The sequence below is a fragment of the Patagioenas fasciata genome, chromosome 2 (genome assembly GCF_037038585.1).
Source record: "Patagioenas fasciata isolate bPatFas1 chromosome 2, bPatFas1.hap1, whole genome shotgun sequence".
NCBI classification, from domain to species: Eukaryota; Metazoa; Chordata; class Aves; order Columbiformes; family Columbidae; genus Patagioenas; species Patagioenas fasciata.
The window spans coordinates 119,020,503-119,048,072 of NC_092521.1; the positions used below are offsets into that span (position 1 = coordinate 119,020,503).

General features: G+C 38.7%; 1 protein-coding gene across 2 annotated transcripts in view; it reads right to left on the reverse strand.

Moving 5' to 3' along the window:
• Positions 1–27,570, reverse strand: part of SEPTIN7 (septin 7) — a 62,249-nt gene that overhangs the window by 18,388 nt on the left and 16,291 nt on the right. For both annotated transcript variants that reach the window (XM_065829951.2, XM_065829950.2), the window contains exons 2-4: positions 9,602–9,708; positions 2,317–2,417; positions 1,593–1,727 (exon numbers count right to left, since the gene is read on the reverse strand). In XM_065829951.2, the coding sequence (XP_065686023.1) occupies positions 1,593–1,727; positions 2,317–2,417; positions 9,602–9,708 (343 nt within the window). The remainder of the gene's footprint in view (positions 1–1,592; positions 1,728–2,316; positions 2,418–9,601; positions 9,709–27,570) is intronic.

Below are 27,570 nucleotides of genomic sequence, written 5' to 3' on the forward strand. Positions count from 1 at the left end.
GTCCACCACTAAACTATGTCCCTAAGAACCTTATCTACACGTCTTTTAAACACCTCCACGGATGCTGACTTCACCACTTCCCTGGGCAGCCTGTTCTAATGCTTGATAAGCCTTTCAGTGTATAAACTTTACTAATATCCCATCTAAACCTCCCTTGGCACAACTTGCAGCCATTTCCTCCAGTCCTGTTCATGACAATTTCAAGTATTTACTCCAGTAACTGAGAGCCATTATGCAAATCTAGCTCAACTTTACACTTTTCTCCACGAACAACATGAAATACCTGTACAAGGAACACACTTTTCCAGCTTTTAGCCTCACAAATTTACATGACCAAAAGTTAATTTATGTGAAGCTTTACCTCTGTTTTTCCTTATGAACAATTAGTACCTCTCACTGGTTTAGCAAGTTTTAACAGATAACAGGGAAGTGTGGGGTGTGAAGGGAAGACAAACGCGTTTTGCAGAATCTGCGAGTTAGCTCAGAAAAGATTCACTAACACAAGAAATGGACCCTTTTCCCTTTATTTAAATGACATTTTGATTTTCCACACTAGTAAAACAGTATATGCCAAAGAGTCAAGTGTTTTCATTTAAAATTAAAATGCATGTTCAGCAAAACTGACATTACAAACATGCATGTTGAACAACAACAAAATGTTCTGTTAAGGCAAGTCTACAGAAAAAAAAACACTTCTCCATCTCCCAGTATTTCTTTCCAAATTTGAGAAGTCTGTCTAGTTCAAAATTATGAGAAACATTCCAATGCTAGCTAGAGAAGCTGAGTGTAATAAGTGGACATTTTTCTCTGCCTGAGGAATATTCCTCAGAATTCCTTCATTATTACCTTCAACAAGTTCTACTACTTTTGTCTCATACAATACAAGACACTGCTTATCATCTTCTGGTTTTGAAGGTATAAGTTAGGAGTCTGACAAATTTAATCAGTTATAATACAATGATAAAATGCTCAGGAACCAATTCCAGATATAGTCTCAGTATTTAGTACACCTTGAAAATGCAGTTCTCTCTCCCTACCACTAGATAGAAGTCTGATCAAGTTAAAAACTAAGCAGGGGTGGAACACTGCATAATAATTGGAAAAAAATCCAGAATATGTGTACTGGAATTGTCACTAGACAAAGGATTACAGCTCAAGCAAATTAAAACATGCTTGTAAGGATGCACAGAACTTCCCATCTTCAATTTATCATTGAAATTAGAAGAACGGAGGAAGAGCAGAAGGAAAAAATCCTGTTGCTGGAAGCATGAACCAGTTTCTCCTTCTAAACAGGAGTGTGAACAAAAGACAGATGACAAACACGTGTGAACACTTGTGTATTTTTAATTGTTCCAACACTATTTTTATTGTATGTAATTAATGTACAATCATGTTTTCTACTGTTCTAACTTATTTCTTGTCTGGCTTGTTGACGTCTGACAAGCTCAAGTAAGCTCATCTTGAAATTAAGCATGGTCCGTAGGCCATTAGAAAATCCTATTTGAAGCTTTACATAACCAAGAAAGACAAACTTGAATATTTATCAGAGATAAGAGACAGAAAAAGGAAATGTAAAATACACTCATACGAACCCATGTCCTGAAGGAGCAATGAAGTATAAACAACACTGCACTCTGTTATCTGGCATCTGACGTCTGTTCACTCGAGACTCTGCATTCAGGTAGTCCTCAAATTTACTGTCAATGTAGTCGATAACTGGCTGCCAACTGCAGAGGTTACATGAATAAAAACCTGTAAGTTATATCATTGATGTAAAAAAAGTCTGTCTTTGCTAAGAAATAGATGTACACTACTTCCCCATGGCTTGTTTTTTTTTTTTTATAATTAAGAGCATATAGCACATTTTAAGTGACCAGCTCCTCAACATAAAACCAAGTAACACAGCTCTGAAGATACAATCTGTGAGTTCACTGAAAAACCCTTTAAAACACAACTACCTTCATTGTAATAGCATTAAATAGAACACTTAAGAAGAGCAGCCAAAGGAATACGCTTTACTGGTCACATCTTGTGACAGCAATGAAGTCAGTTCTGCATGTTGCATGTGTGAACAAAGAGCCAAGTGCTCCATTTGCTTTAAAGGGAAAAGCTGACAGCAATTCAATTGAATTACAAAGATACTTGGAACTGCAATAGTTAAAGTTTTCAGCTAACTGAAAAGTTTAGAAGTGTTAATATTTTAACTGAAGATCAAAGTTTGCATTAAAAAAGATCACAAGGTATTATATCTCAACACACACACACACAAAATACAATTCAGAATTATTGTGGGAGAACATACAAAGAATGTCTTACCAATTACTATTATCCACAGCATCTCCAAATCCTGGTGTGTCAACTATTGTAAGTAGTAACTGAACACCACCCTCTTTGATTAAAACTTTTGACTGCTCAACCTGTAAAATTGATAAGGTAAGATTACATTTTCAGCAACTCAATCACCCATCTTAAACACTGGGAAAAGCATTCAATGAATAAAACATCTGACCAAGAATTGCTAACTTTACTGCTTCAGAGGCATACTGAGTCTGCCTTTTGCTTCTAAAATCCCGATAATTTTATAATAATAATTTCCAAAAGGAAAAAGTGTCATAATTTAAATAAAGTCTGTGATAAAATAACTCTGCTAAGTATATAGGATATTAAAAAAACCCAAAAAACTGAGATATCCAGACAGTCTGATAAATCAGGCATTACACTTGAACTTGGGTCACTTCAAAGAAAATTAGGCTTTACAGAACTAATCATCCCAAGCACCTTGGATACTACACTTCTAGTCCTGTTAAGGCGCTTTAAATAATACATTTATTCTTCAGCTAATACAATGCTTTGGAAAGGAATCAGAGAGCAAGTGATGGTTTCCTGTTGAAGGTAACACAATCCAGCTGCAATCTGCTGAGCCAGACCTCACGTGACCGTAATGGATTGGGCTCCTACGAGCTCAGAGCAGTGATGGAAACCTGGCTCGGGAGGCAGCTGCACCAGCACCAGGCATGATGCAAGGGCTGGGCGTGGGAACGCGTCCCTCCCGCTGTGACCACCCATCCGCAGCGCAGCCCAGTCAGCATGTCAGACAGATTGAGCACGTCCTGACGCTGAAAATTTAGGCTAAAGAGCAAATGGACTGTCGCCCCCTTCTTCCTACTAGTATCTCAGTTATTGATGATGCCCATGTCAGGGGTACCTGCCTGAGAAAGTCCTGGGCACCACTGACCCATCAGCCAGTCTGATCCACGACAGTAAGAAATGACAAACTCATGTTAGCATGTTGGCTCCTTCAAATTGCTCAAACATTTAAGCGTGGTTTGTTGTTTTTTGGTTTATGTTTTTTTTTCCCCTGATATTAAGGCAATTTCTATTAAAATACTAGTTAACACCCTTTGCTGGATAGATGATTCAAGAAGTCAGCCCTGTGAGCCATTCAGAGTAACACACAAGTTGGAAGACAATGATGCCACTTTACTGCTCATGGCTTAACCTTTCTTAAGCCTCATGAACCCTAACTGGGGAAAGAAAATAAAGTTATATTTAACTAGGTTTACAACTGCATGCACATTCAGTAATGAACTTTCAGAGAGGGTAGAAACTATGATAATAAATCCTATCTGCATGGTCTCTTGGCCAGCTCAAGATTTGAGAGAGATCATATCAATGCTGCTTAAGTGCTTGCACATCCCTAGTTACACATGTGAAACAGACGCACAGCCACACCTGAACATTCCTGCAAACACTTTGAAATCACTGGTTATGTGATGCAATGTAAGTCTACAAGATAAATTACCACTCTGCAGAAAGTCAAAATACATACCTCTTGCACAAGAAAAACATTTGATTCTGATTCACAAAAGAATACATAGGAACACAGAAAACAGTAACTAACTGCAAAGAAAGCTCTATATTACACTTCTGAGTATGCAGGATGCTATTTTTATCTACTTATCAGTATGGAGCCTATCTGAGCCAGATCCATCTCTTTAGCTACTAGGACTCAAACAATTAACTCAACTACACTATGGCTGTCTACAGCATGCAGTTGTCATGTGCTGGTTCCTCAACCAACAGATCATAAAACCCAAACCCTGCCAGTAAGGCAGCTTCACAAAACAAGAGTCCTCAACACTGGGCTACCTGGATGCCAGTCACAGCAGAAGCCAGGTTTGGGTGGACTTCAAGGCCAGCCAACTCAATCACCTACTTGAGAAGAATGCTGGGTTAACCCTTGCTGGATACCCACCAAAGCTGCTCTATTACTCCTCTCCTCAGCTGGGTAGGGGAGAGAAAAATAAAACAAAAAGCTCGCAGGTCAAGATAAGGACAGGGAGAGATCCCTCACCAGTTACTGTCATGGGCAAAACAGACTTGACTCAGGGAAAAAAATTAATCTGTTACCACTCAAATCAGAGTAGGGTAATGAGAAATAAACTGAATCTTAAAAACAGCTTCTCCCCACCCCTCCCTTCTTTTCAGGCTTAACTTTACTCCCAGTTTCTCTACCTCCTCTATCCAGCAGTGCAGGAGGATGGGGAATGTGGTCAGTTCATCATACATTGTCTCTGCCACTCCTTCCTCCACAGAGAAGGACTCCTTACACCCTTCCCTTGCTCCAGCCTGGGGTCCCTCCTCCAGGAGACAGTCCTCCATGAACTTCTCCAACCTGAGTCCTTCCCACAGGCTGTAGTTCTTCACTAACTGCTCAGTGTGGGTCCCTTTTGTGAGGTGCAGTCCTTCAGGAACAGACTGTTCCAGTGTGGGTCCCCCACAAGGTTACAAGTCCTGCCAGCAAACCTTCTCCACCCTGGGCTCCTCTTTTCATGGGTTCACAGGTCCTGCCAGAAGCCAACTCTAGCGCTGGCTTCCCACAGGGTCACAGTCTCCTTTGGGCATTGCCTTGCTCCAGCATGGGGTCCTGCATAGGCTGGAGGTGGATCTCCGCCCCACCGTGGACCTCCACAGGCTGCAAGGGGACAGCCAGCCTCACCATGGTCTGCACCACGGTCTGCAGGGGAAGCTCTGCTCCAGCACCTGGAGCACCTCCTGCCCCCCTTCTTCACTGACCTTGGAACTGTTTCTCTCACATATTCTCACTCCTCTCTTCCAACTGCAGTTGTGTAGATATTTCCTCCCATTCTCAACTATGTTATCCCAGAGGTGCTACCACCATCACTGATGAACTCAGCCTTGGCCAGCAGCAGATCCAACTTGGAGCCAGACAGCACTGGCTCTGTCAGACATGGGGGAAGCTCCTAGCAGCTTTTCTCACAGAAACCGCCCCTGTAGTCCCCCCACTACCAAAACCTTGCCATACAAACCCAATGCAAGCAGGCCTTACTGCAAAGTTAGGAAGTTTAAAACAAAAACAAACAAACAAAGCCTAAAAACCCAAAAAACAAAAACAAAACCAACACATCCACCAGCCTAGGACACCACCAAGTTACCCCTTCACTAACTGTACAACTCCCATCCTTCCAAAAGTGTCCAGTCCAAAGCCATGAGAACGTAGGAATACATGCAGTGCTTTAAAAACTTAGTTTAATTGTGGTGAATGTATTTTCCCCCTTTAAGAGTTCTATGGAGAAATTTTCCTGCACACCACCAGTGCCAGAACTCAAGAGAGTAATCCCCAGCCACACAGTCAACTCAGCCAAGAGTTTACTACTCACAAGCTTCAGCACACAGGAGATTAACTTCTGATTCCTTGCATTCTTTTTTGCTATCTTGCACACAACAGCCACAGAACCCTCCTATAACCAAGGTCTCTTGGAAGTATAAGAAACCCATAACGCATCCAAAGTACTAGAAATGATAATGTTACTGTACTCTTGCCAAGTGCTACAAGGTATCAGCTTTATTCTCCAGCACAAAAATTCCTATCAAGAACATTTAAATTATTAAGCACTCACAGTGGAATGCTTTTACAAAAGAAGCAATTAATAAAACATTATCTTGAACCTGTGTTTATAACAAAGGAAAAGGAAGGTCAGAAGATCCTCAAGAAATGCCACGCCAAACATTTTTCCTGATTCTGTATGCTTGTAGAATGTGTGGCTGAATTTACACAGTCACCTTCTAACAAATGGCCTGTGGTAACTGATGCAGACGGTTCTAACACCTTACTGGGTGGTAAGGATTCAAGTTTATTCTTAACTTTTCATAAAGTCATGTAGGTATCTTGCTATCAGGTCAGGGTTTTCAAAAACCTACAGAATAAAAAACATTAGTTGATCAAACTAAATGTCCTGTGCTCCTGTCGTGGGAAATCAGATCATATCCACTATATATTGTAAGCTGTAGAGACAGTAGTTGAAAAAACTGCCATAAAGCCTCTGTAAAGCTGCATTTTTCTAACTTAAGTGGATGTGTCCATACATGGTCAAAGGCACAGAAAGCAGCAACATCTGGAACAGATCCAGAAGAATCCCTGTAAACTAGTGTCATTCACAGTTAAGCATCCAACTGCATCCTATCATCTGATTTACAAGTATTCCCAATGGATTCACGGAAAGCATTAGTTCAAGTCTTGGAATTTAAAGCTTTTGATTAAAAGTCTCCTCCAAACAGCCATTTTCCCATGCACTCCAGTCAGCTGGGTCACACGGGGCTCCTTGGCAGTCACTGCGCTGCATTCATGTAGTGATGCTTGTCACAGCTTGACTACTTGTAAAGGATTAAACAAGCCCTTACCAAACCCCATTTAAGAGAGTCAAATAATGACCAGAGAAAACAGATTTCATACCCATCTTTTTTTCTGAGGAAGTTTCCTTTCAATTCATCTGACATCAAGTCACTATGACCTGTTTTTCTGCGTTTTCCATTAAATTAATACAAAGGACCTGCCCCACAAAACTTCAAACTGCAATTGTTTTCAAGCCCAAACCACAGTTTGTATTAATCTATGTGAGACTCTCATATGCAATTCCTGACCAATAGGTCATTCCCACGATATAAAAGTAGGCAATTACTACCACCAAGATTTTAGGATGCTCAGGGTGATCCGTCTCATTTCTACTCTGCAAAACTCTTGACAAACTCTTGACATCCTCAACTTAGAAAAGTTTACTCTGGCAAAAAGCACAAACTCCATGGATCCAAACAGCTGCTCCAACTGTTAATTCTTCAATTTCATATTTGACTGGAATCACCTCTGCATCAAATGCATAGTTTCTAGCACACATCATTTTCAAGGTTGTAGGGAAAAATAGTTTTATTCTCAGACACTGACACAGAAATAAGACAGTTTCAGTTTCCTTTTTAAAGTGCTACACTTATCATTCATCACAAAAGTAACTGAAATCAAAGCAATGGTGCACTGCAAGTATACTAAAAAAGAAAAAACAAAACAAACAACAAAAAACACACTAAACACAAACAAAAACCCTTATTAGATAAAGTATGCAATAGTTTCTAAGGGGGAAGGTGGTCTTAAAATATATTTAATTTCAATCATATTATTTCCTAAGTCATGACAGACTCCAATTTGCTTCTGAAAATAGTTTTGGCTAGCTTTTGCTCTTGGTCACCCTCAGGCTTTAGTCGGTATGGTGGAATTAAGGAAAAAAGCAACAGCTTTTCAGCCAGGGCACTGATCAAGCGCTTCCCCTGCCCTTAAAGTTTACATGCCTTAAAAATAAATATTTAAGTGAAGCTTCCTGAAAAGTTTGGAGGTTTTTCTTCAACCAGTAAATCAATAAAAATCAAACCATCTCTGATGAACTCAAATGGTCAGGATGAACAGACCATCTAACCTTGCCACCTAACAGATGGAAGTACTTAACTCAGATTCCAAAAGCTACACCACACGCACAGAGTTTTTATTTCATTTTTCTTACACTGATTTACCTTTAGCCAGAGTGGGAAGGAGTTATCTTTGAAAGATGTCTTGATGTGTGTTTGTGGTTTTCATTGGTTGGGTTTTTTTAGGGTTTTTTGTGTGTGTTTTGGTTTGGTTTTTGTTTGTTTGTTAGCTTCTGTGTAAAGTTTACATATGATTTCTCCCAATTTAAAAAGAGATCTTCTAATGACAGGGGATCCAACCCATCATTATTTAAATTGTAATTCAATGAAAACAGCCTGAATTGGTTTAGTTTCAGGTAAACCAGTGTGTAATTAACAGTAATGAAATCACGCTAAGTCTCTCTTTGAATAAAAATGAGGCCACCCTTCTACTTAGTTTTCTAACACTCACTGATTAATAAGTACAGTATACCAGACCTTAACTATTTGCACACCTTTTCCATCCGACTTCACATGTCTTTGAAATAGGTACATAAATTCAACCCTTTCAATTCAAATAACAGGCTAATGCCCCACTAACAATCTTTAAAGTCTACTTTGTCAGAGTGACTATGGTTTTACATTCAGCTGATAAAATACCCTAATAGACATGACCAAAGTTTAGAGGAATTTAAATACATTGTTAATCAAACTCTGCATGTTAAAAAGCTTTCTTTCAAATTAAAAGAAATATATATATTTATCCTGCAATAAATGCATTTTGTATTGGTATTAAAAGACTTTGACGTTGAGCTAACTGACAAGCAATGTCGTTTAACCTTCTTAGTACAAGCATAATTAACTTTTTCCTGGTCCCCCGTTAATTATTCAGTGTTCTGAGAGTAGATTAGAAAAACCCTTACCCAAAACCTCTAACAAAAACAAATCAAAACTGCCACAAAACACTAAGGACAGTGGATCATAGCATTGGAGCACAGTTGTTTGACCCCATTGAATAAAATAAAGCATCCAATTTTACAGCTTCTGCTTGGCACCTTGGATAATCCTCCTAACTCTGCACAAGGCTAAATCACTTTATGATGACTCCATACTTGCACAGTCACTTCAGCCATAGCTGAAGTGGTCTGAAGACTCTCATATTTTGTAATACAAAAAGCATGCTCCTTTTCTTGAGAGAAAATGTCATTTATCAGTAGAAAATTATAACACAAACCAAATGGATCAAGTTCAGTTTTTCAGTCTGACTAAATATTTCAGTTGTATCAGGGACTTGCAGAAACATCTTCTCTGCCTATGTAAGTCTAGTGTTTAAAGTCAGGCAGGTTCACCCTGGTCCCAGACACGTTTCAGAATAACAGACAATAGGTGTGTGGGGGGGGGAGAGGCAGAAATAGTACCACAAAGGATACAGGGTGCAGAAGACTGTTGGATACTTTCACACATTATGTCCTTGCACTTACATCAAATCCTCTAATATCCAGCGTCTCAAACCCTGCTACAGAGGGTTTAGTACACATCTACTGTTTCTGAAGATATACTCAATACTTTAATTGATAAAAAAAACATTCTATTTCTGAGCAGGACTGCACCTATGTGATGTTTCCAAAGTATATGTAGCACACAAAGTACTTCACTTCAGGGTTCCCACACTTCAACAGGCTACAAGCTCCATAACCTGGAAGTTCTGTGTAGCTAAGCTATCCTGAAAGACATACTGAATATTTCTTAGTGGCTCAAATCCTGGCTAAATTTATTTGAAATACAGGTGCTTATGTGACAACGGTATCCCCTTACGTTACTAAATTGTAAGTTACGTGCTTCAAGTTGCAGTTTTTTTACCCAGACATACCTGTACAGTCTTTTTAATTCTGTGAGAAGGACCTGGATACTCTGGGGAATACAATTCTGTTAAGAATAATGAGTTGATTAATGTTGATTTTCCCAGTCCAGATTCACCTAGAAGAAAACAGAACAGTTTCAGTAAAACCAGGGGTATCACACAGAGTATAAACATTTAGATCTATATTTCATTACTCTTGAAACACACTTCCTGAAAACACTTACTGTACTCTCAGCCTTTAAGAATCTATAATCTTTTCCAACTTCAAGGAAAACCTTGCAAATGAAAGTGTCACTGCTGGATTCTATAGACATTCATTTTTCTGATCACATTAAGTACTGAACACACTTAGCACTTCTCCATCACTACCATTACAAGACACAAAGATCAGATTGCCCCATGTTGAAGTTTATAAACAGTGTGTCTTCCTAGTATTACTTCCTATCATGATGCCAAAGCAGACTAAACCCATCCCCTTTATTTCAAGTATTATTTGAAGCTCTTCTTGTGGGGGGGGGGGGGGGGGGGAACAAAAACCAACAAAATGCAGTTCTAGAACTATGTGGTTTGCCTGGGAATTTTATTGTTCATTGGGCAGGGAAAGGGGTTGCATTTTGTTTGTTTGGGTTTATTTTGGTAATTTGTTCACAAGCAACAATAAGTCAGCCCTGCTTAAGCATCTGGAGACACCACTGCCATGGCAATCTGAGCAAATACAGTTACAATTCCCATAGCAAAAATTACCCCTATTGCCAGCTCTACAGAGACAGGAGCAAGAATTTCAGATAAACTGCTTATTACAGTATTTTAAAAGGCAAGTATTTTCCTTACTTTTCTATTGTAAAGAAACTACTTCAAGTTAACATATCACACTATGAAAAAAGTATACCAAAGTGATACTTTCTATTTAAGTTTTCATATGCAGTGCTGTTAGTACATTGACTTAAACAGGAACAGTCACATAGAAATTCACTCTTAAACTAATGAATTTGGGTGCAAAGTACTGGTGACATACTTTTACCAGGTGAAGAGAATGAGCTGCTCTGCCCCCATGCTTTGAAAAAAACAAAAACCAAAAACTAACCCACTAATCCTCCCCATGCCTAAACAAACACTGGTTGATTTAAAGACCAAAACTCAGAAAGCTTCACAACTTGTCTTGAGGTGCATGTCCTGGATTAATGCAAATAATCGAGAGTTACAACACGCAGTCATTAGGAACCTCAGCAGACAAGACCTTGTCTCCACTCTAATAGCCAGCTCGATTTCATACACAAGCTGGCTTACGCACATCAGCCGTCTCGGTTACAGCGGTGTAGCTCAAAGTCTCTGCAGCACCGAGCGGCGCAATCTGATTAGCGACACCGTAAATGGATTAGCAGCTGATAAAACATTGCAACCAGAGCTCCTGCAGGCTGCCTACGCTATTAGTAGCACTCATTCTCCAAAGCCCGGCCTGCCCAACAGATGAGCTGCCCCATGTTGCAGGCGGAGGGGCTGTGGCAGCCAAGGAACAAGGAGATTGATATTCCCATCATAACCTCCAGACAGCAGTGCTAGGAATGCAAACCCCAACACAACAGTTGTGTGTGAACCAGAAGGGACAGGCTCGCTGACAAGCGTTTCGTCACTACCACTGCAGATTTTGCCTTTTTCTGCAGTCAGATGCATCAGACATTTCAGAACTAGGTGGTAAATACAGTGCCTAAAAGCGCCTGGTTGTAAGGGACTCGTGTTCTACTCTGCACTTGAAACACCTTTAGAGCTGAGCCAGCTGCAGATGAGAGGCTTCCCTACCAAATTTGCAACAGAAAGGCCATAGCTTCTGAAAAGCACAGCTTGCCAACCTCATAGCTGCAGCTGGTTTAAAGCTTAACCTACTCCATCACCTCGCAACTCTGCTCAACATGCACATATCATTCCAGTTAACTGAAGACTTTTCTATCCACCCTAATGAACCCCTCAAGAGGAGGGCCCAGATTTTGCAATGTGCAATTTATATCCTTTCAGTGAACCTAACTTTTTTTTACCGTAATCTTGCAAAAGGCTCTCTACTGCACTAATGAAAAATTATTTCTGTATCAGATTCTACTTCTATGTACAAAAGGGGTCGTTGCTGCTTCTCCCTTTCACTAGGCTTATTGCTGGTCTTAATATGCTGCAGAATTTGAAGTGGAAAACACTATAAAACAACCACTTCTCCCAAAAATCACAGTGCTTGTCAAGTTGCCACTGAAATGCAACATATGGAAATAAGATTTTCAGCTTTGACAGAATGTGATGGAAAACCAGAAGGTCTGCCCAGATGATTCCTGCAGCTGTGGTAGCTCCTGAACTGCTGAAGCATTAAGCACTGATAGATTTTAGGTTTGTTTCCTGCCCCTCACCCCCTTACAGCAGCAAGGATCGGAAACCAGTTTTGAGCTGAAATTAGTGAAAAGACAAGAATACTAAGGATATCTGTGCACCACCTTGTTCGCAAAGGTGCCCAGCCTCCTAGGTACTCACACCCACGCTAACTTTAATGAGCCAGTGCAGACTGTAACAACTAAACTGCTTAACTGCTACCAGTAATTGAGGTCTTAGATGTAAAGGTGTGCATCAATACACCTATCCTCAATGTGGTTGTCTTAGACCATGTAACAGTCAACACCTATGACGGTAGTGAAAGGGTATAATATAAAATAAAACAACTACACTGAAACTGTAGGTAAAACCATCACTGGAACATTCGATCCTGCACACTATGGGGAGTCAGGCTGCTTCCACCGTAGTCAAACAGGAACTTCTCTACAGGGGAAGCAGAATTAGAGAAATCAAGTGTATTTGAACAATTCCAGTAGCATTTTTGGACAGATTACAATATTCTGATCTTTGCTAGAAATACGGTAAGGAAAAAAAAAACCAAACCACACCACCAAAAATAACCCAAGGACCAAACAAAACCCTCTGTTCTTCCCACAAAGAACCCTGCTCAACCCATATTCATCTGAAAGTATTCCCTACTGGAAAGGCTGGGAAGGCAGCTTCCAAGGATGCAGTGAGCTATGAATACAACAAACACACAAGAGAACAAGGAAAACAAGTGACATTTATTTTTCCTTAACATGAAAAGAGACACATCCAAAACAGAATTCTTCTTCCCACTCTCAGTACGCATGTCTGATGAGATTTAGTCCTTTCACCATTACATGAAGTGGCATAAAATGGAATGGAATAGAACCATTCCAGCAGTAATAACCTCCAGTCACTCAATGCATCATGATGCCGCTGCCTAATTTACAGTGAGGGATTTTTAGAAATACCCTGTGTCTCCTGTTTTCAGCATGAAATGTTTTGTTTCAAAAAAGCAAAGAAAAAAATATTTTGACTTTGCAGGGTAATCCTAAATCCAAGACTTAAATTATTTTTTTGTATCCACCTACTGCTTTTACCTTGCCCTCACTTTCCCACTACATGTTTCATATACACTTCATGGTCTTCCGAATACATATATGGTTCTTTTTCTTCAATATTTTGTGTCTCATGTTTATAGGAAATTAGTGGTTTAAAATGTCAAAATTTTCTCCAGCTATTTTTCTTCTATGGTCACATTTAAATACATGGAGCTGAACACTCTCCTTGGTAGAAATAAGCATGTAATTACTAACATACTCCTGTCAGTCTTGCAAATGACAGAATCTCGTCAGCCCTTACAGGACCAGAAGTTCCAACTTTTCTCAAGTCTATGAATATCTAAACAGCTGTACAAATGTTGTAGCTTTTCTTATTCACTTGGGTTAACAACTACCCATTGACAATTAGCATCTCTATACAGATGTACCACGTTACATCACTTAAAATTAACCTTGGATAGCAAAATTTCTTCTTCTATGAACAAAACAACGATCAAGTACATCCTTTTTTTTCTCATTACACAGCTGTAATGAGAGGGAAAAAAACCACTAAAAAGCACTAAAAAAAAAAAAAAAAAAAAAGAGAAACAACCAACCAAAACCAAACACACATCAGGAAAAAAAATACAAAACACCAACACCCCAATACACTCAGCTTTTATATCTCAAACACATTTTTCGGGGTCAGAAGAGACCACTGAAAACCACTGGAATGATTTGCAAACCATGGTAAATAATTCTGTGTATGTATCTGCTTTAATATTAACAATTAAAAGACTGAAACAATGAAGAGCAATCCATGGGAGTCAGGGGAAAGCAGCATTCCAGAGATGAAAAATAAAATAAGTAACTCAGTTTGTTCTCAACTGAAATACATAAGTCTTTCACCTTCACTTCCAAATCACTCCCTGTCAATGAATCAGAAATCCTCATCTGTGATAACCAGTTAGAGAATCTACCCAAGTTACAAGTGTTGAATACATGGGGTTTTTTTTCAGTTCGACTTCTATCCATCAGCTCTTGTTACAACTTTATTACTACAAAAACTTGAACTGTGAGGATCTCCTCCCTATGATAATAAAAGTGAATTGTTAAATCATAATGATGCTGCTTTTCTCTCTGTTCACTGTAGCAGCACGTTGAAAATGTGGCATATTGCCAACCTCCTCCAACTTTTCAGCCTCCGCCATTCCTATTCAAATACTTACAGCAGAAATGCAGAAGCAGTTCGGTGCAACTCCGTTTCCAGCTTTTTATGTAACTCCTATTGGAGGCTGCTATTTTCTCATTCATGTATTACATTTCCTGACAATGCACCACACTACATCTTCTAGCTACCACATCACTCTGAAAATCCAGGATCATTTTTCTGCTGTGATTTCCTTGTATTCTTAGAATCTTGTTTTCTAAAAATCAAAGCCTTGAACTTAAAAGCATGGTTTACTTTCTTAGATTTGCAACCTCACGTGAGAGCTTATGAAACACATCAAGTGATCAAGATCACTACCCAATAGTGAACATCCTCAGTGTGCTCTCTTGATGTTTTATTTCCTACCTTTTCATTAAGTAGGAACGAAATTCCTCTTGCAGAAATCACCAGAAGTTTCTCTAGTCTTTGCTAACAATTACTTGGCCACCTACCAGTCAAACAGTATTTCATGCTCATGCCCCGTGACAATCAATTGCACCACTGGGAATGTGATGGTAAGTGCGACCTGTACTCAGGAATTTCAAGTTGCTTTCCCAAGCCCCAGGTGGGACTACAAGACTGCCAAGGAATAACCCACCTGCAAGGAAAACACTTTTGGTGATCACAGCATTGTAAACCAACACTTCAGTTAAATTGCTTAGTGTATTGTCACCAAGAAGAGGACTCAGTCTCTATAGCTTCACCTATTAAATTAAAATGGTAGGAACTGCGGATTCAGAAAGTGCACTAAGTGCTAACAGCTCCAGTGGGTGAGAGAAGGTAACTCATCCCAGTGGGGCTTGTAGCTTATTAGAGACAAGACACCAACACCTTATTTTCCCACAGTAAATGAGTTTTCTACAAATCACTTTTTTTTTTCCCCAAAGCTTCCACTGCAACCAACGTAAAAGCCTGCATTTGGAGTTACTTGATATAAACAGTCAAACACAAGCTGTAGATGCTTTACCACTTTATCAGAATGAAGACATCCAAAAATATGTTTCTTCTCTGATGTGAGGGAGCAGAGATTTTTTTGTGCATTTGATAGCCCCCAAAAGTTATTACAAAGATATAAAATTCAACAAAAAAAAAAAATCCTGTACTTCTCCACCACTTACATACACAGAATGTTTACATCAAAGCACATTTTATTTTTAGCAGGTGAGCCATTTTTTCCATAGATTTTTTTCCAATTTTCTAAATTCTAATTATTGTGACGGCTTTTGCTTAAAATACAATCACATCAGTTTGAAGCTGGTGACTCAAAAAGGGGTAAAAGGCTTGTCAGAAGACATAAAAATAATGCATTTAATCTTCTTTTATCCTTGTCCAATTCACAGTTTATGTGCACGACAACACCTTCAGCTTTGATGGCACTATCACAGAGTTTTTTGCTTTTATACAGAAGGGAAGCTACACGAATAATCAAGGAGCCTGAACTACACCAAATGGTATGATGGAACTGTCCTCTCACTGAGGGGGAACGATGCTCTGCCACGTGATTATACATGACCACAAAAATGGAGACTACAAGATGCTTTTAATTTTAATTCTGATTTTAGAAGCTTTCGTAAAGGCTAGTTCCTGCCTTCAGCACTCTACAAAATACAAACCAACATTTCAATAAACATATAAGAATACTCAAATGAAACCCATCAGGAGGAGGAGTAGGAGCAGCACCATGCTACACAGCTGTTCCCACATATCTACAGCTCCAGGTGGGACAGTGTCATGTGAAATCTTGCAAAAAGTTCAACTTTGTATGTTATTGACATTTATAAAAAGAAAAAAAGACAAAGCTGCACAACTTAAATTTGGAGCATAAATTATGGAAGGAACATCTGTTAGAACCACAAAGCTGATTCTAGAAAAACAGAGTGACAGGGAAGTCTACCAGCCATGAAGTCACTTTTGCCCATCAGCAGATGCATCAACAGCAACAAAATTTCATCATTCAGGACACAATAAGACAATTTCATCAGCTTTCTTAGAGCAAAATTTAAATTTGAAGTGCAATAACTGAAGACAGACTCTTAGTATATCATTCTTGTCACAGATGTCATTTAAACAACTCAGAAAAGCCATTAAAAGCAGGGAAGAGAAGTACTTCAGAAGAATATTGTAACAAATTCTAGGTAGTATTTTCCAAGTAATATTATTTCCCCTCAAAGCAGAGGTAGTTCTAGCTGTCTACAGCTGACAGATTAACATGGCCATGAAACAATGTCTTAACTCCACAGGTGAGATTTTGGCTGCTGCCAAGAGAAATGGCCCCCAACTCCCAACCCACCACTTGGGCTAGAATTCATAATGCGGTATGATCAGTTAAGAAGTGATCCAGCAAACCAGCGCACAAGGAGCTTGAGAATGGGAAAATGAGGGAAAATAGACACCAGACAGATGAGGAAGTCAAATCCACAGGTTTCCAATAAGAGGGAAAGGTAAATGCAAAAAATTGCATTTAAAACCAGACTTCTCTGCAGGAAAACAACTACCAACAACTCACAAGAATTTGTGGCACTTCACAAAGAAAGTCACATTTACTTTAATTATGTATACAGAGTTTACTCTAGATAAACAGCATATCTGCAAAGCAGCCATTTAAAACAGGAGATCTTACTTAATCCAACATGAGGCAAAGCAAGCAAGTTGCCAGCATTTAAAAAAAAAAAGCTCTAGTCTAGTAAAACCAAGGAATGGAAATCACAACTCTCTCCTCGTTTTTACTTCTCCACCATGTCTGCAGATGAAAAACTACCCCACAGCATTAGTCCACCAATATCTAGTACCAACAACAGCTGAAATGTGACAACCTGCGATTCAGCATCCAAGCTTGCATGGAATTACAGGTATGCAATTAGCGGCTGCAGCCCAGGCTTGCCAAAGCTTACCTCACTTTGTTTTCTGCACTAGTTAAAAGCAAACTCCTATATCTGATCAAGCTGTAGTCATACTGTAATGCAGCTTCAGAGACATTACAAGCAACAAGAAGTTGTCAAAACTGACCTACATAGAAAATCTGAATGCACAAGCTATCCGTGAAAGAACTGGGTTAAGGGATTCAATGGGAAATGACAGAAGCTGCAGAGCTCCAGGACAACAAATCTCCTGTGGTTAAACCCCATAACCAGCATGGACCTTGCATTTTTACAGGCTTTAAGGAAGACAAAACTTTTGAAAAGCTTTCCCAAGTGAAGAAAAAAACCCAAACGTACTGCTTCAAAATGAAAAAGGAACAAACACTGTTGTGAAAGATGCTAAAGGAGGGTGCTCCTAAGAAAAAATGTGAGACCACCACTGCTTGGTCTGTAAGATTTATCTGTCCAGAGAAAACTGCAGAGCTGGACCTGCTCTCTGGATAAAAAGTGACAAATACAATTGATTAAATTCCCCAATTACCTTAATTAAAATAAAGTTAAAATAAAGAGAAAGAAGATATGAACATGAAATTCGTTACCTACATGTTACTACTGACAACGAATTGTACGTGTTTTCTAGTAGATATTTTTTAACATTTTGCTGACTCGCAATTGAAAGGTATATTAACCAACAGATCACAGATTATTAGTCACAGTAAGATCTTTCATTACTTGGGCAGAAATAAAACCCACACAGCTATCTACATGCTGATGAGAAAACAAAAGTGTGATTGGGTTTCCTTAATCTTTAAGACTAAAATACTTGGTACAGATACAGGGTCAACACCTTAAAGACAGTGCAGCTTGCACTACTCATATTATACTTAAGAACAAGTAGTATTGTAACTACTCAACCAAAAGGAGAGAAATGTGAAGGACATTAAGCAGGATATTAGCCAAAAACAAACCAACCAACCAACCAACAACAAACCAACAACTGATACGCCTAAGGCATTAATATCACAGAAAATTTCTGAAGTACAAAAAAGAAAATTATTTTTGTAGATGGAAACTAATGAGTCTCTACATAACTCTACGGAGAGCACCTAGATTGACTTACTCAACACTGCATGACCTCTTCCCTTGAAAATTTATGCATTAACTCAATAAAACCTACTGGCAGTGAGTGTTGAACACTCTCAAAATATCCCAGGTGGGACATTCTGCTATTAAACCAGTGCACAAAAATTTGTGAGAGGACTGAACTTAGAAGATTTCAAGCACTAGTCAAAATTTCTTTCAACACCTTATACCTTGCCCCTTGATGCCTTCTCTCCATAATGTCTTTGGAAGCACTTGTTATTGCAGGCAGCACAAAGGAAACTTTGTTAGGACGAGACACTTCACTGGCAAAAGTGGCAAGAGAAACAGGTTTCTTGACAGAATCCTGCAGATTTAACTTGCTGATATTATTTTGGGCCAATAAGGAATGAAAAGCTAGGCCAACGCCATCTGCAAGTTCGCATAATTCTGCTGTTCAATATTTGGTCTAGCGTTAGTCAAACAAGGAGCAAAAGGGTCATGAGATGTGCTCTACTGGATACGCTGCTGCCACTTCTTGGCAACTTTGGCAAAATACACAAATTTGATACCTCAATTACATGAGGGCGGTTACATGCTTTTTTTTTCCATGAGACCCATTTTTAAGATTACAGTAGAATCTGTATTTTATCTCTAACAAAGGCTGACATAGGTTGGAATTATCTTGTGTTGCCAAGACTACCTACTTTTTAAGGTGGTGAGAAGAACCGTTCTGCTCAAGTGCTAAGCCACTGCTTCCAAATTGCTGCCACCAGTATTTAGTTTTCTAGCAGTTACTTAGTGGGAAACTGAGCTGCATTTGTAGCCAACAACAGAAGCATATATTTACAAAGCTGAAAGGAAAATTGATAGGTCTGATGATTAGGTGAAATCCTAAGACCTGTTCAGTGAGCTTGCTGTATCGCAGCAGATGAATGTGAAGGACAGACATGGGAGGTGGACCAGGGCTCCTTCTGGAGCTCCTGCCAGCTCGGGAGGACACAGCTCGGAGCCAAGAATGCAGGACCAGGTAAGTCACAGGCTTGTCCTTTACAGAAGGTGAGGGTGATACAACAATAACTACAGGCAAAAGAAGTAAAAAAAAAAAAAAAAATTCTTGAAATATTTTCTCAAATAAATTCTTGAATCATTCAGCTAAATGCAATGTGAAAAAAAAATACTGACTTGGTAAGTTAGTAAAAATCTGACATCCTCTTTTTTCTCTCAACATCTGCTGAGTGGTCAGCTATTCATTTCTGCTATGCCTGGCACTGATGTAGCAGAAAAGTAGTGAATAAATACTTGTCAATAGTCAGTTTCCTCCAAATTAGCAGCTCTGCATATATTCTGCATTTTTGTCAGCAGTGTATGCCTCCAAGACCTACAAAAATAAAGAAATCTTACAATTTCTCCTCCAGTACAGTGTAACAGTATCCCTTTAAATCAGTCTCTTTAATACAAAATGTCACAAAAATCTCACCTCATCTCCTACCTCAATATTTATGCTCCTCTAAGGCTCTGGTTCACTTCGAATTTTAAAGCTACTTCCTTTTGTAGTGTTAGGAGCACATAAAATATTCTAGTCATTTCTACATTCCACACATTAGAATAAGAGGATTCCACCTTTGCAGTACTATGGATTTTCATTTTATCTGAACTTCAAAATCTGAATTGAAAGAGTCTCATGTTACTCTCCCACAGCAAAAAGTGCTTCCCACTCCTCACGTTCCATCTCAAAGAACTTGAGTAGTTGTCAGACTCCTATGCAAGTTTGTGTTGAAAGTGGTACATAGACTTGTTCATACTGAAATAATAATTCTACTACTAAGACTACAAAAAATATGAAAAGCTTCAGTAATGCATGGATATCCAAATAGGATACATCTAATAAATTGTAAATTAAAAAATACATGTTAAACATACATGAAATCTCCCAATTTAATAATCATTTTCATTGGAAAAATACATACAAATGAAATTTTCATGCCCCACAAATGTTTCATTTGAAACACACATCCTAAACAATTGATTTAAAGCCAAGACTGTATGTTTGCTAAATGATGTGTCATTTCCAAAACTTTAAGTTGTTCTTTTAAGCCAAGGAACAGACTTTCCTTCATCCCAGACCACACCGGGCAGCTGCAACAACCAGGGCTTCAAAGCAGCGTCAACTCAAAAAGCATCTTGTCAAAGTATATAGAGTTATGTGTCCATTAACATCAGCTGATCTGACGCATGACTTCAGCTGAGCGGTGTCATACCTTGTGCTCTTCTCTGAGCTCTCAAAAATTACAGACACATACAGCATCCGCAAACAACTTTTAAACATAGAAATATTTTTCATTCAGATCCTACAAAACTGACTTGTGCACAGCTTCATTTATTACTCTTTGTATGAAGGCACCCAGAGGATAAGCTGCTCCTCCAACTATAGAAGTCTTGAGGAATTTTAAGGTAAGGTATCTCGGACATAAACATATTAATAGATGCTTCATTATAAACATCAAAATATAGCCAATAATAACAATGTGGAAGATTTTTAGCCAAAAGCAAGCATTATTTTAGTGCAACCAAGGCTAATTTTGACAAGTGGCTGAAACAAATGTCTAATCACTGTCATATCAACGAGTACTGCCACCAAAAAAAAAAAAAGAAATCCCAGCCTCCATGCCACCCCCTCTTTATGCTGACACAAGGTTTTTCTTTTGCCACGCCACAAACGCACTGCAGACTAACCTTCCTTGCAGCTTCAGAAAACGGTCCAGCTGGATTTGCACACTAATCCAATTTGGGCCAAGCGCTATTAGTTCTTTCAGCGGCAGCACAGGCTTACGCCAGGTTAAAATCTGAACTTCAGTCTAGAGAAACAGCTGCTATTGCTGGACCACAGTTTTTCCTAATTAAACCAGAACAACACTTCATAAATGCCACTGAAGCCAGTATGCCTCTTCAAGTACTTAAAAATGATGGAGAATAATTTCCACACTCATATTTACACAAGTGACACCCTCTACATCAACCAAACCTTCCCATTCAAGTATCTTCAAAAGATTGCCTGCTATATTAAGAAACAGTATGAAAAGGGAATTCCAGAAACCATAAAAAACAGAAGAATCATTTAAAAAAAACTCCACAGAAAAACTCAAAAAGAGGTTGACCACATATGAAATGCACAGTTTAATGTTCTCCCCATCACTTTGTTCTGTTGTTCATTAAAGCAAGAAAACCCTTCAAGACGGTTTTCCCCCTTTCCACCCAGCAACAAAAAGTACTCAAGTCTCATTTTCCTAAAAGTCACCATTAACCTGGTTTGGGAAAACAGCTGCACCAGCACACAATATTGAAATGAAAATACTCATTGAAATTTTACAGTTTTTAACTATTTGCAATTATCAGAAAGCTAGGAAAAAAACCCTTTCAAATAAATAAGTCTAATACTGACTCCAGTGCCACACTAAAAAAGTGGTTTTCTGTACAGTGTTTTATCCATTAACATCTGTAACACTAATCATCCTTGCCATGTTCCGATGGGAAACCTCTCAAAGGAACCAGTGATCTTGGAGACAGCAGCTCTAGTTATTTTCCAGTGGTAACTTTAAGCTGGTCACAGCTGGTAACTCTAAGCCCTACCAACAATAAAATGATCTAAGTAGGACTAGAAAAAGATGGTTTGCCACATCAGATTGATCAGTGGAAAAAGAACCATGTCAAAGAAATTCACTAGTATTGAGAAAAAAAAATATATAAAAAGAAAAGAAGCCAGATGAGGTAAAGAACTGCAAAACAGAGTCATGGCTAAGGCAGCAACTGCCAAGGAATCTGCACTGATTATAATATTTTTGAAAAGTAAGATGGAAATCTGGATTCTTCCTAGCTGTTTCCAAATGCTATGGCTAAAATAGGTCATTGTTAAGAGGGAGGCTTTTACAGCTTCAGTAACATCAGTTATTGTCCAAACTTACTATGATGATAAAAACAGAGCAAGTTTTTTTGGACTCGGATATCCAGAGTGTATTGGGAACTTGGTTCTCAAAAGCAAAGGGAAAGACAACAGGCAAGTCAAGATCACAAAAACGAAGGCCTAAATGAAGCGGCCTAAAAAACAGGGAATGACAAGGAAGAAGCCATTGCATTCAGTAGTTACACTGCACTGTAAGGTTGAGACTGATCAGAAGGAAAACCAGCATGCAAGCAGAGGACAAAAATCAACAGAAAACCTGGGGTCAGGATGAAAGGAATCGAGAGAAGATAAAGTTGGGAAGTCTTCAAAAAGGACAAAGAAGTTGGAATAAAATTGAAAAATAAACTGCTAGCTGTATCTGAAAATAATAGCTATACACAGGCAGCCCCAAATTACAATGGTTTTGAACAAAACTTCTCAACAGTGAAGTACTTAAGCCATGCAGCCTGGCCAGAGAGAAAGCAAGGAAGAGTGTCTCAAACTGAGTATCAAACGAGGAGAGCAGTATTAGTCACCCCAGCACCCAATTATGCTGGAGTGAAATTGTCCTACAGAAAAAAAAGAAAAAAATCAATCAGAAAGCTGTGGAAAATGGTTTTAGGCAAGATCCAGACTTCAGCAAAAACCTCTGCTGCACTGAGCTGTGTTACAGTGTACATCAATAAGCCCTCTGCTCTCCCAAGAATATTCCTTCCAAAAATAAACTTACCATAAACAACCACAACAAACTTCCTCTTTACAGTACGCGTTTCAGGTTAACTACTTTTTACAGGTTGATCTAAACTCATCTATACTGTAAAATAAAGATTAAGGCTATCACTACCACCTCTCTGCAACATCATCTTTCCTTCCAAATTTCTATGAAGTTTATTTTTTTTTTTTCCCCCTCTTTCTACTCATCTCTAGTAATGCTTCATTTGAATTATAGGCTTAAATTGCTCCAGAGATATTTCAGGTACTGAAATGACCAACAGATTTATTCATTATTGGACATAACTTGCTACTTTTACCACTAGAATTATGTTCCGCAACATCCTCCACTCCCTCAACTGGAGAAGCAGCACTGCAATCTCTGTCAGGACACTGTACTTTCTTTCAACTATACAGGTAAGTTCAAAAATAAAAATAAAATTAAAACAAAATGAAATTAAAAAAAAAAAACAAACACCACCCTTTTCTATGAGCTAACTTACTAATTACTGGAAAAGGAGCATCCTCCTGACCCTAGTGCCCCCTGCAAAAAAAAAAAGAAGATGCATACTCTTGTCTCAGGTTTAAGGTCCTCCCCTTTCCCCATCATGACCATCAGCTGTGGGGTTTTTTTTTCTGCTGCTTACAGCAATCCTGAAGGACTTGACATAAAATTAGCGTATTTCTGGGTCAAAATTTTTCCTCAAACATACCAAGCTATGATGCTGAAAGGAGTCATTTAATGCATATTCAAGAAAGATTTAAGTTGAAACCAGACACTCCTGAAGTGCTTATACCAGGCCTACTGAAGGTATTTCAGCAAAAAGCATAGGCCAAGCTTGGTTTTGTGGGTTTTTTTGTTTGTTTGTGGGCTGTTTGTCAGGTCTTTTGGTTTGTTTGGAGGTGGGGCCTTTCAAATTAAAAAACATGGGGGGGTGGGGGTGGGGGGGGGTGGTGTTCATTGCAATTTTAAAAAGGACTAGCTATCATGAGTGAGGGAGACCAGATAAAAGGACCTGGATGGCTTCTCCTAGTCCCAAAGAATACTTTTTTTTTAAAAATAATTATTTATTTAATTAAACGTAAATAGCCCATAAAGACCTACAGTAAAATCTTCAAAGTGATCAGACAACAGTAATGTCTGCAGCACAGAAAGAAATATAAAGGTCATTTTCAGCTATAGTGTCTCTGACAGCAGATACAAGATACTCTTCAGCATTCAATTTGCTATTTTAAACCAGGTCAGATTTACTCAAAGCTACATTGATTTCACAACATTTGTACAGAAGCATTGAAAAAAAAAAAAAAAAAATTGGTCACATCCTTATTACCGACCAGATTTTAAAGATATTTCTTCGGTTTCTTTTTTGCAGTTGTGACTGATTTCCTGATCTTCAAGATCATTACACCTATCGGCTTTTATTCAGCAAATGTTTGGAAGCCCCTGAAGTCTACTACAGACATAATATATGTACATTCCTGTCCCTTCTACGTGCTTAATTGACCATTTTAAAATGTCACAAATGGTAACCATTTGGGGGGGGAAAGGGTAGAAACCAATAAAAAACCACCATCCACAGAGGAAACAGAACTATCTGCTAATTTCCTGTGCCCACCGCAGATCCTCAAGTGCTACCTGTCCAAGCTAAACACCTCAACATTTATTAATTCAGACAAACAAGCTTGAAGCTTTTAGTGCTGAAAAGTTTGCAACAGTTGACAAAGTAATACACTGGTAAAAAGTGGTCAGAACTACTCTGGCTGATGAAAGTTGACTTGGAATGTTAAAGTTATATCTTATAGCCTGCACTTTCAATACCTCATGTGCTTTTATGTATTCTCAAAGATTTTCACATACAAAAAAACCCAGACCTGTAAAACTTGCTACGAGGCACCTTGTTTCTTTTTCTCCTTTTATAGATACCCGTATGACTTCACAGAAAATATTAACTACTTCCTACATAAAAGAAAAGCCAAATGCTGCAAAATTTACATTAGAAGTTGTACTACAGGAACTAAGACTTGACTACACCTAAGGACACATTTACACTTTTAATGGAACAACAGCTATGTTCAGAAGAATTGTCTTAATTTGTAAACAGTTAATGTAGGCTTAATTGCAAGTATATAGTTACAAAAATATTTATAAATCTTATGTATAATTCTCATACAAGTTGTTCCACAACTGGCGGAACCAAGTTACGTTTTCTAGGTACCAGTGCCTGTCACTTCCCACCAGATAGTTACTGCAGGTTCTGCTTTCAGCCCTCTGGCCTCTCTCTGTCTTCCTGAAAAGCAACTTCAGCACAAGCCTCAAGGCAAACAGACTGAGTGCTAATTAGCTAATGGACCCTATTAGATGTAATCCTGGACAGAATATTCTGATGTAGTAGTTCTTCCCAAAGAAATCGAGTTCACATGCTGCCAGACTGCTCCATGATGTGAACGAAAGCCCACTAAATGGGAACAACTGAGAGATTGACTTCAAAAATTGAATGAAGATCGGAGCTAAAACTCCCATGTAGATGCAACCACCTAGCACATCGTTTTGCCTGACACAAGCGAGACTTAGTAGCCAGTAGTAAAACTTGTGCTAACTAATCAGCCAGCTAACACCAACTGTAGAATAGATAAAGCTTGTTTATGTTGTCCCCCAGGGAGAGAAAGTTGAACAATCCTATAAAAATCTTGCAAAAACAATGTCTATATAATTACATGACATTTCTAGTCTTCGGCATCTTTTGAAATTCTTCAAGAGGTCCCAGTGTCACCTAGTGAGGTGGTGGAGTGAAAGACATCTGACGACAGGCAGCATGATTGCAGTGTCTACCACCCATAAGGAAGAACAAGTGTCCTGGTGCCAGACAAAAGGTACTGGGAAAAAACAGCACTGATACTTTACATAGACATCAACAATCCTGAGTTAGGCTATAAATGCACTAATTTTAAAATCTGAAAGCAGAATACTTCCCCAGTCTCAATGGGCTCTTACGCATGATCACCGCTGGCCTTAGTTATCTAAAAGCTTTTTTCCTAGACAAGCTATCTAATTATAGGGGTACAATTTATATTCAATCCAGAAGAGAAACTATCCTTCCTTCTCCCCTTTCCCTTAAAACTTAAGGGTCTGCCTTCTGACAAGCAGGGATGGGAGTGAAGTAGTAAGCTTTTATTCAACCAAGAGAGGAACACACCCAAAACAGTTTTTTCCTTATATTGTATTTCATATACATCTCTATTAATGCTTTTGGACTTCAGTTTCCTTACACAGAGCCTTGTTGTTGGTCTGTTTACTCCTTTTCCCTTCAAGTCCAGCAGCATTGTTTCTACAGCAGAGCAGCACTTACTAGCCCTCATCCCCTCAGACTACCTAGAGCCCTCATTGAGTCAAGAGGCACTTTCACCAATCCCATCACAATATGGTGGTGTTTGCCAACCACAGCAGCAGGATTCATGAAGAATAGAGGAGATGTTACTCCTTCCAGAGACACAGCTGAAAATTATTATGGTGTTGGTGCCTTGGCAGTGGAATATAGTTATTACGAGCAAGCACTATCAAAAAGGGACAAGAAAACAGTTCTCTTGACCTTCTGTTTGGGAATTGCACCCAAGAAAACACACCTGCAATAGCCTATGTAAAACCACGCAACTTTTGCAACCGTACTCCTGCACTCAGAGATTTCATAACCCACTGAATACATTTTATTTACCATTCTAACATTAGTTCATTGACCCAGGTAGCAACAAGCTGCAGAATATGGTTAGGCTATTTTGAGTAGTATCTTGGCAAGTGTATATGAATGTCTTACAAGAAAATGAATTTAGCACCTTTGGATCATAGAGGAGGAAACTTAATGCAAATTCTGTCCTTGCAGTTCTGAAAATAAAGTATGGATAGCAAACACTCCTACCTGAAATGTGTTGTTATGCACCAGATCTCATATGACTTCATAAAAACATACCTGAGAACCTACAAGCCTTATATAAAACTAAATAAATCAGTATTACTGAAAAACAAAACCAAAAAAACCCACACCACTGCAGCTTTAAAGTTACCCTTATCTTTTTTCACTTGTTTCCTTCCAAAAGCACTATTGGACCCAAAGCATACATAGAATACCTCAGTACATTTCACTGAGTAGGATCAACACTAAACAACTACTGCATTTCATGTATCCTCAAACAAAAAGTGCCAAGGAAAACATGCATGTAACAAGACAGAAAGCCATATTAATTCATCCTGTTCATAGTCCTAGCATACACAAGCAGTGCTTAGTTTTGAAATATGGCCAATGCTAACTACTAATTAATTAGGCTTAGAACTGAAATATTAAGAAGCCTGTTCTGAAAGGCAAGCGAGTTTTGACAAGCTTGAGTAATTAAATTATCAACATAGTACAAGTCATAGTCACTATGCATAAACTCAGCTTTCAAAAACAGCACTACAGAACAACTTATATACATAAAAAATGGTAAAATTTTACAACATTTTAGCAAAACTTTTACTTCATTGGGAACTTTTTTCTTGCATATAAAGTTTTCAAAGTTTTCTTTGCTACTTCGCAAGATTCTTCAAAAAATAAAAACCACACACACAAACCCACAAACAGCCAAAACACAGAACCATAATTTCCACATCTAGATTTTGTTTCTGAAAAAAATATGAAGTTGATACTCCTATACTGCAGGTCTCTATAATTAGTTTAGAGTGCAATTAAATATCTCAAAATAGTTGAAGGCAGGCAAGAGGTTTAGAATAACTTCTCTGTATTCTTTTGTATTCTTTACAGCCATCGTGGACTCTG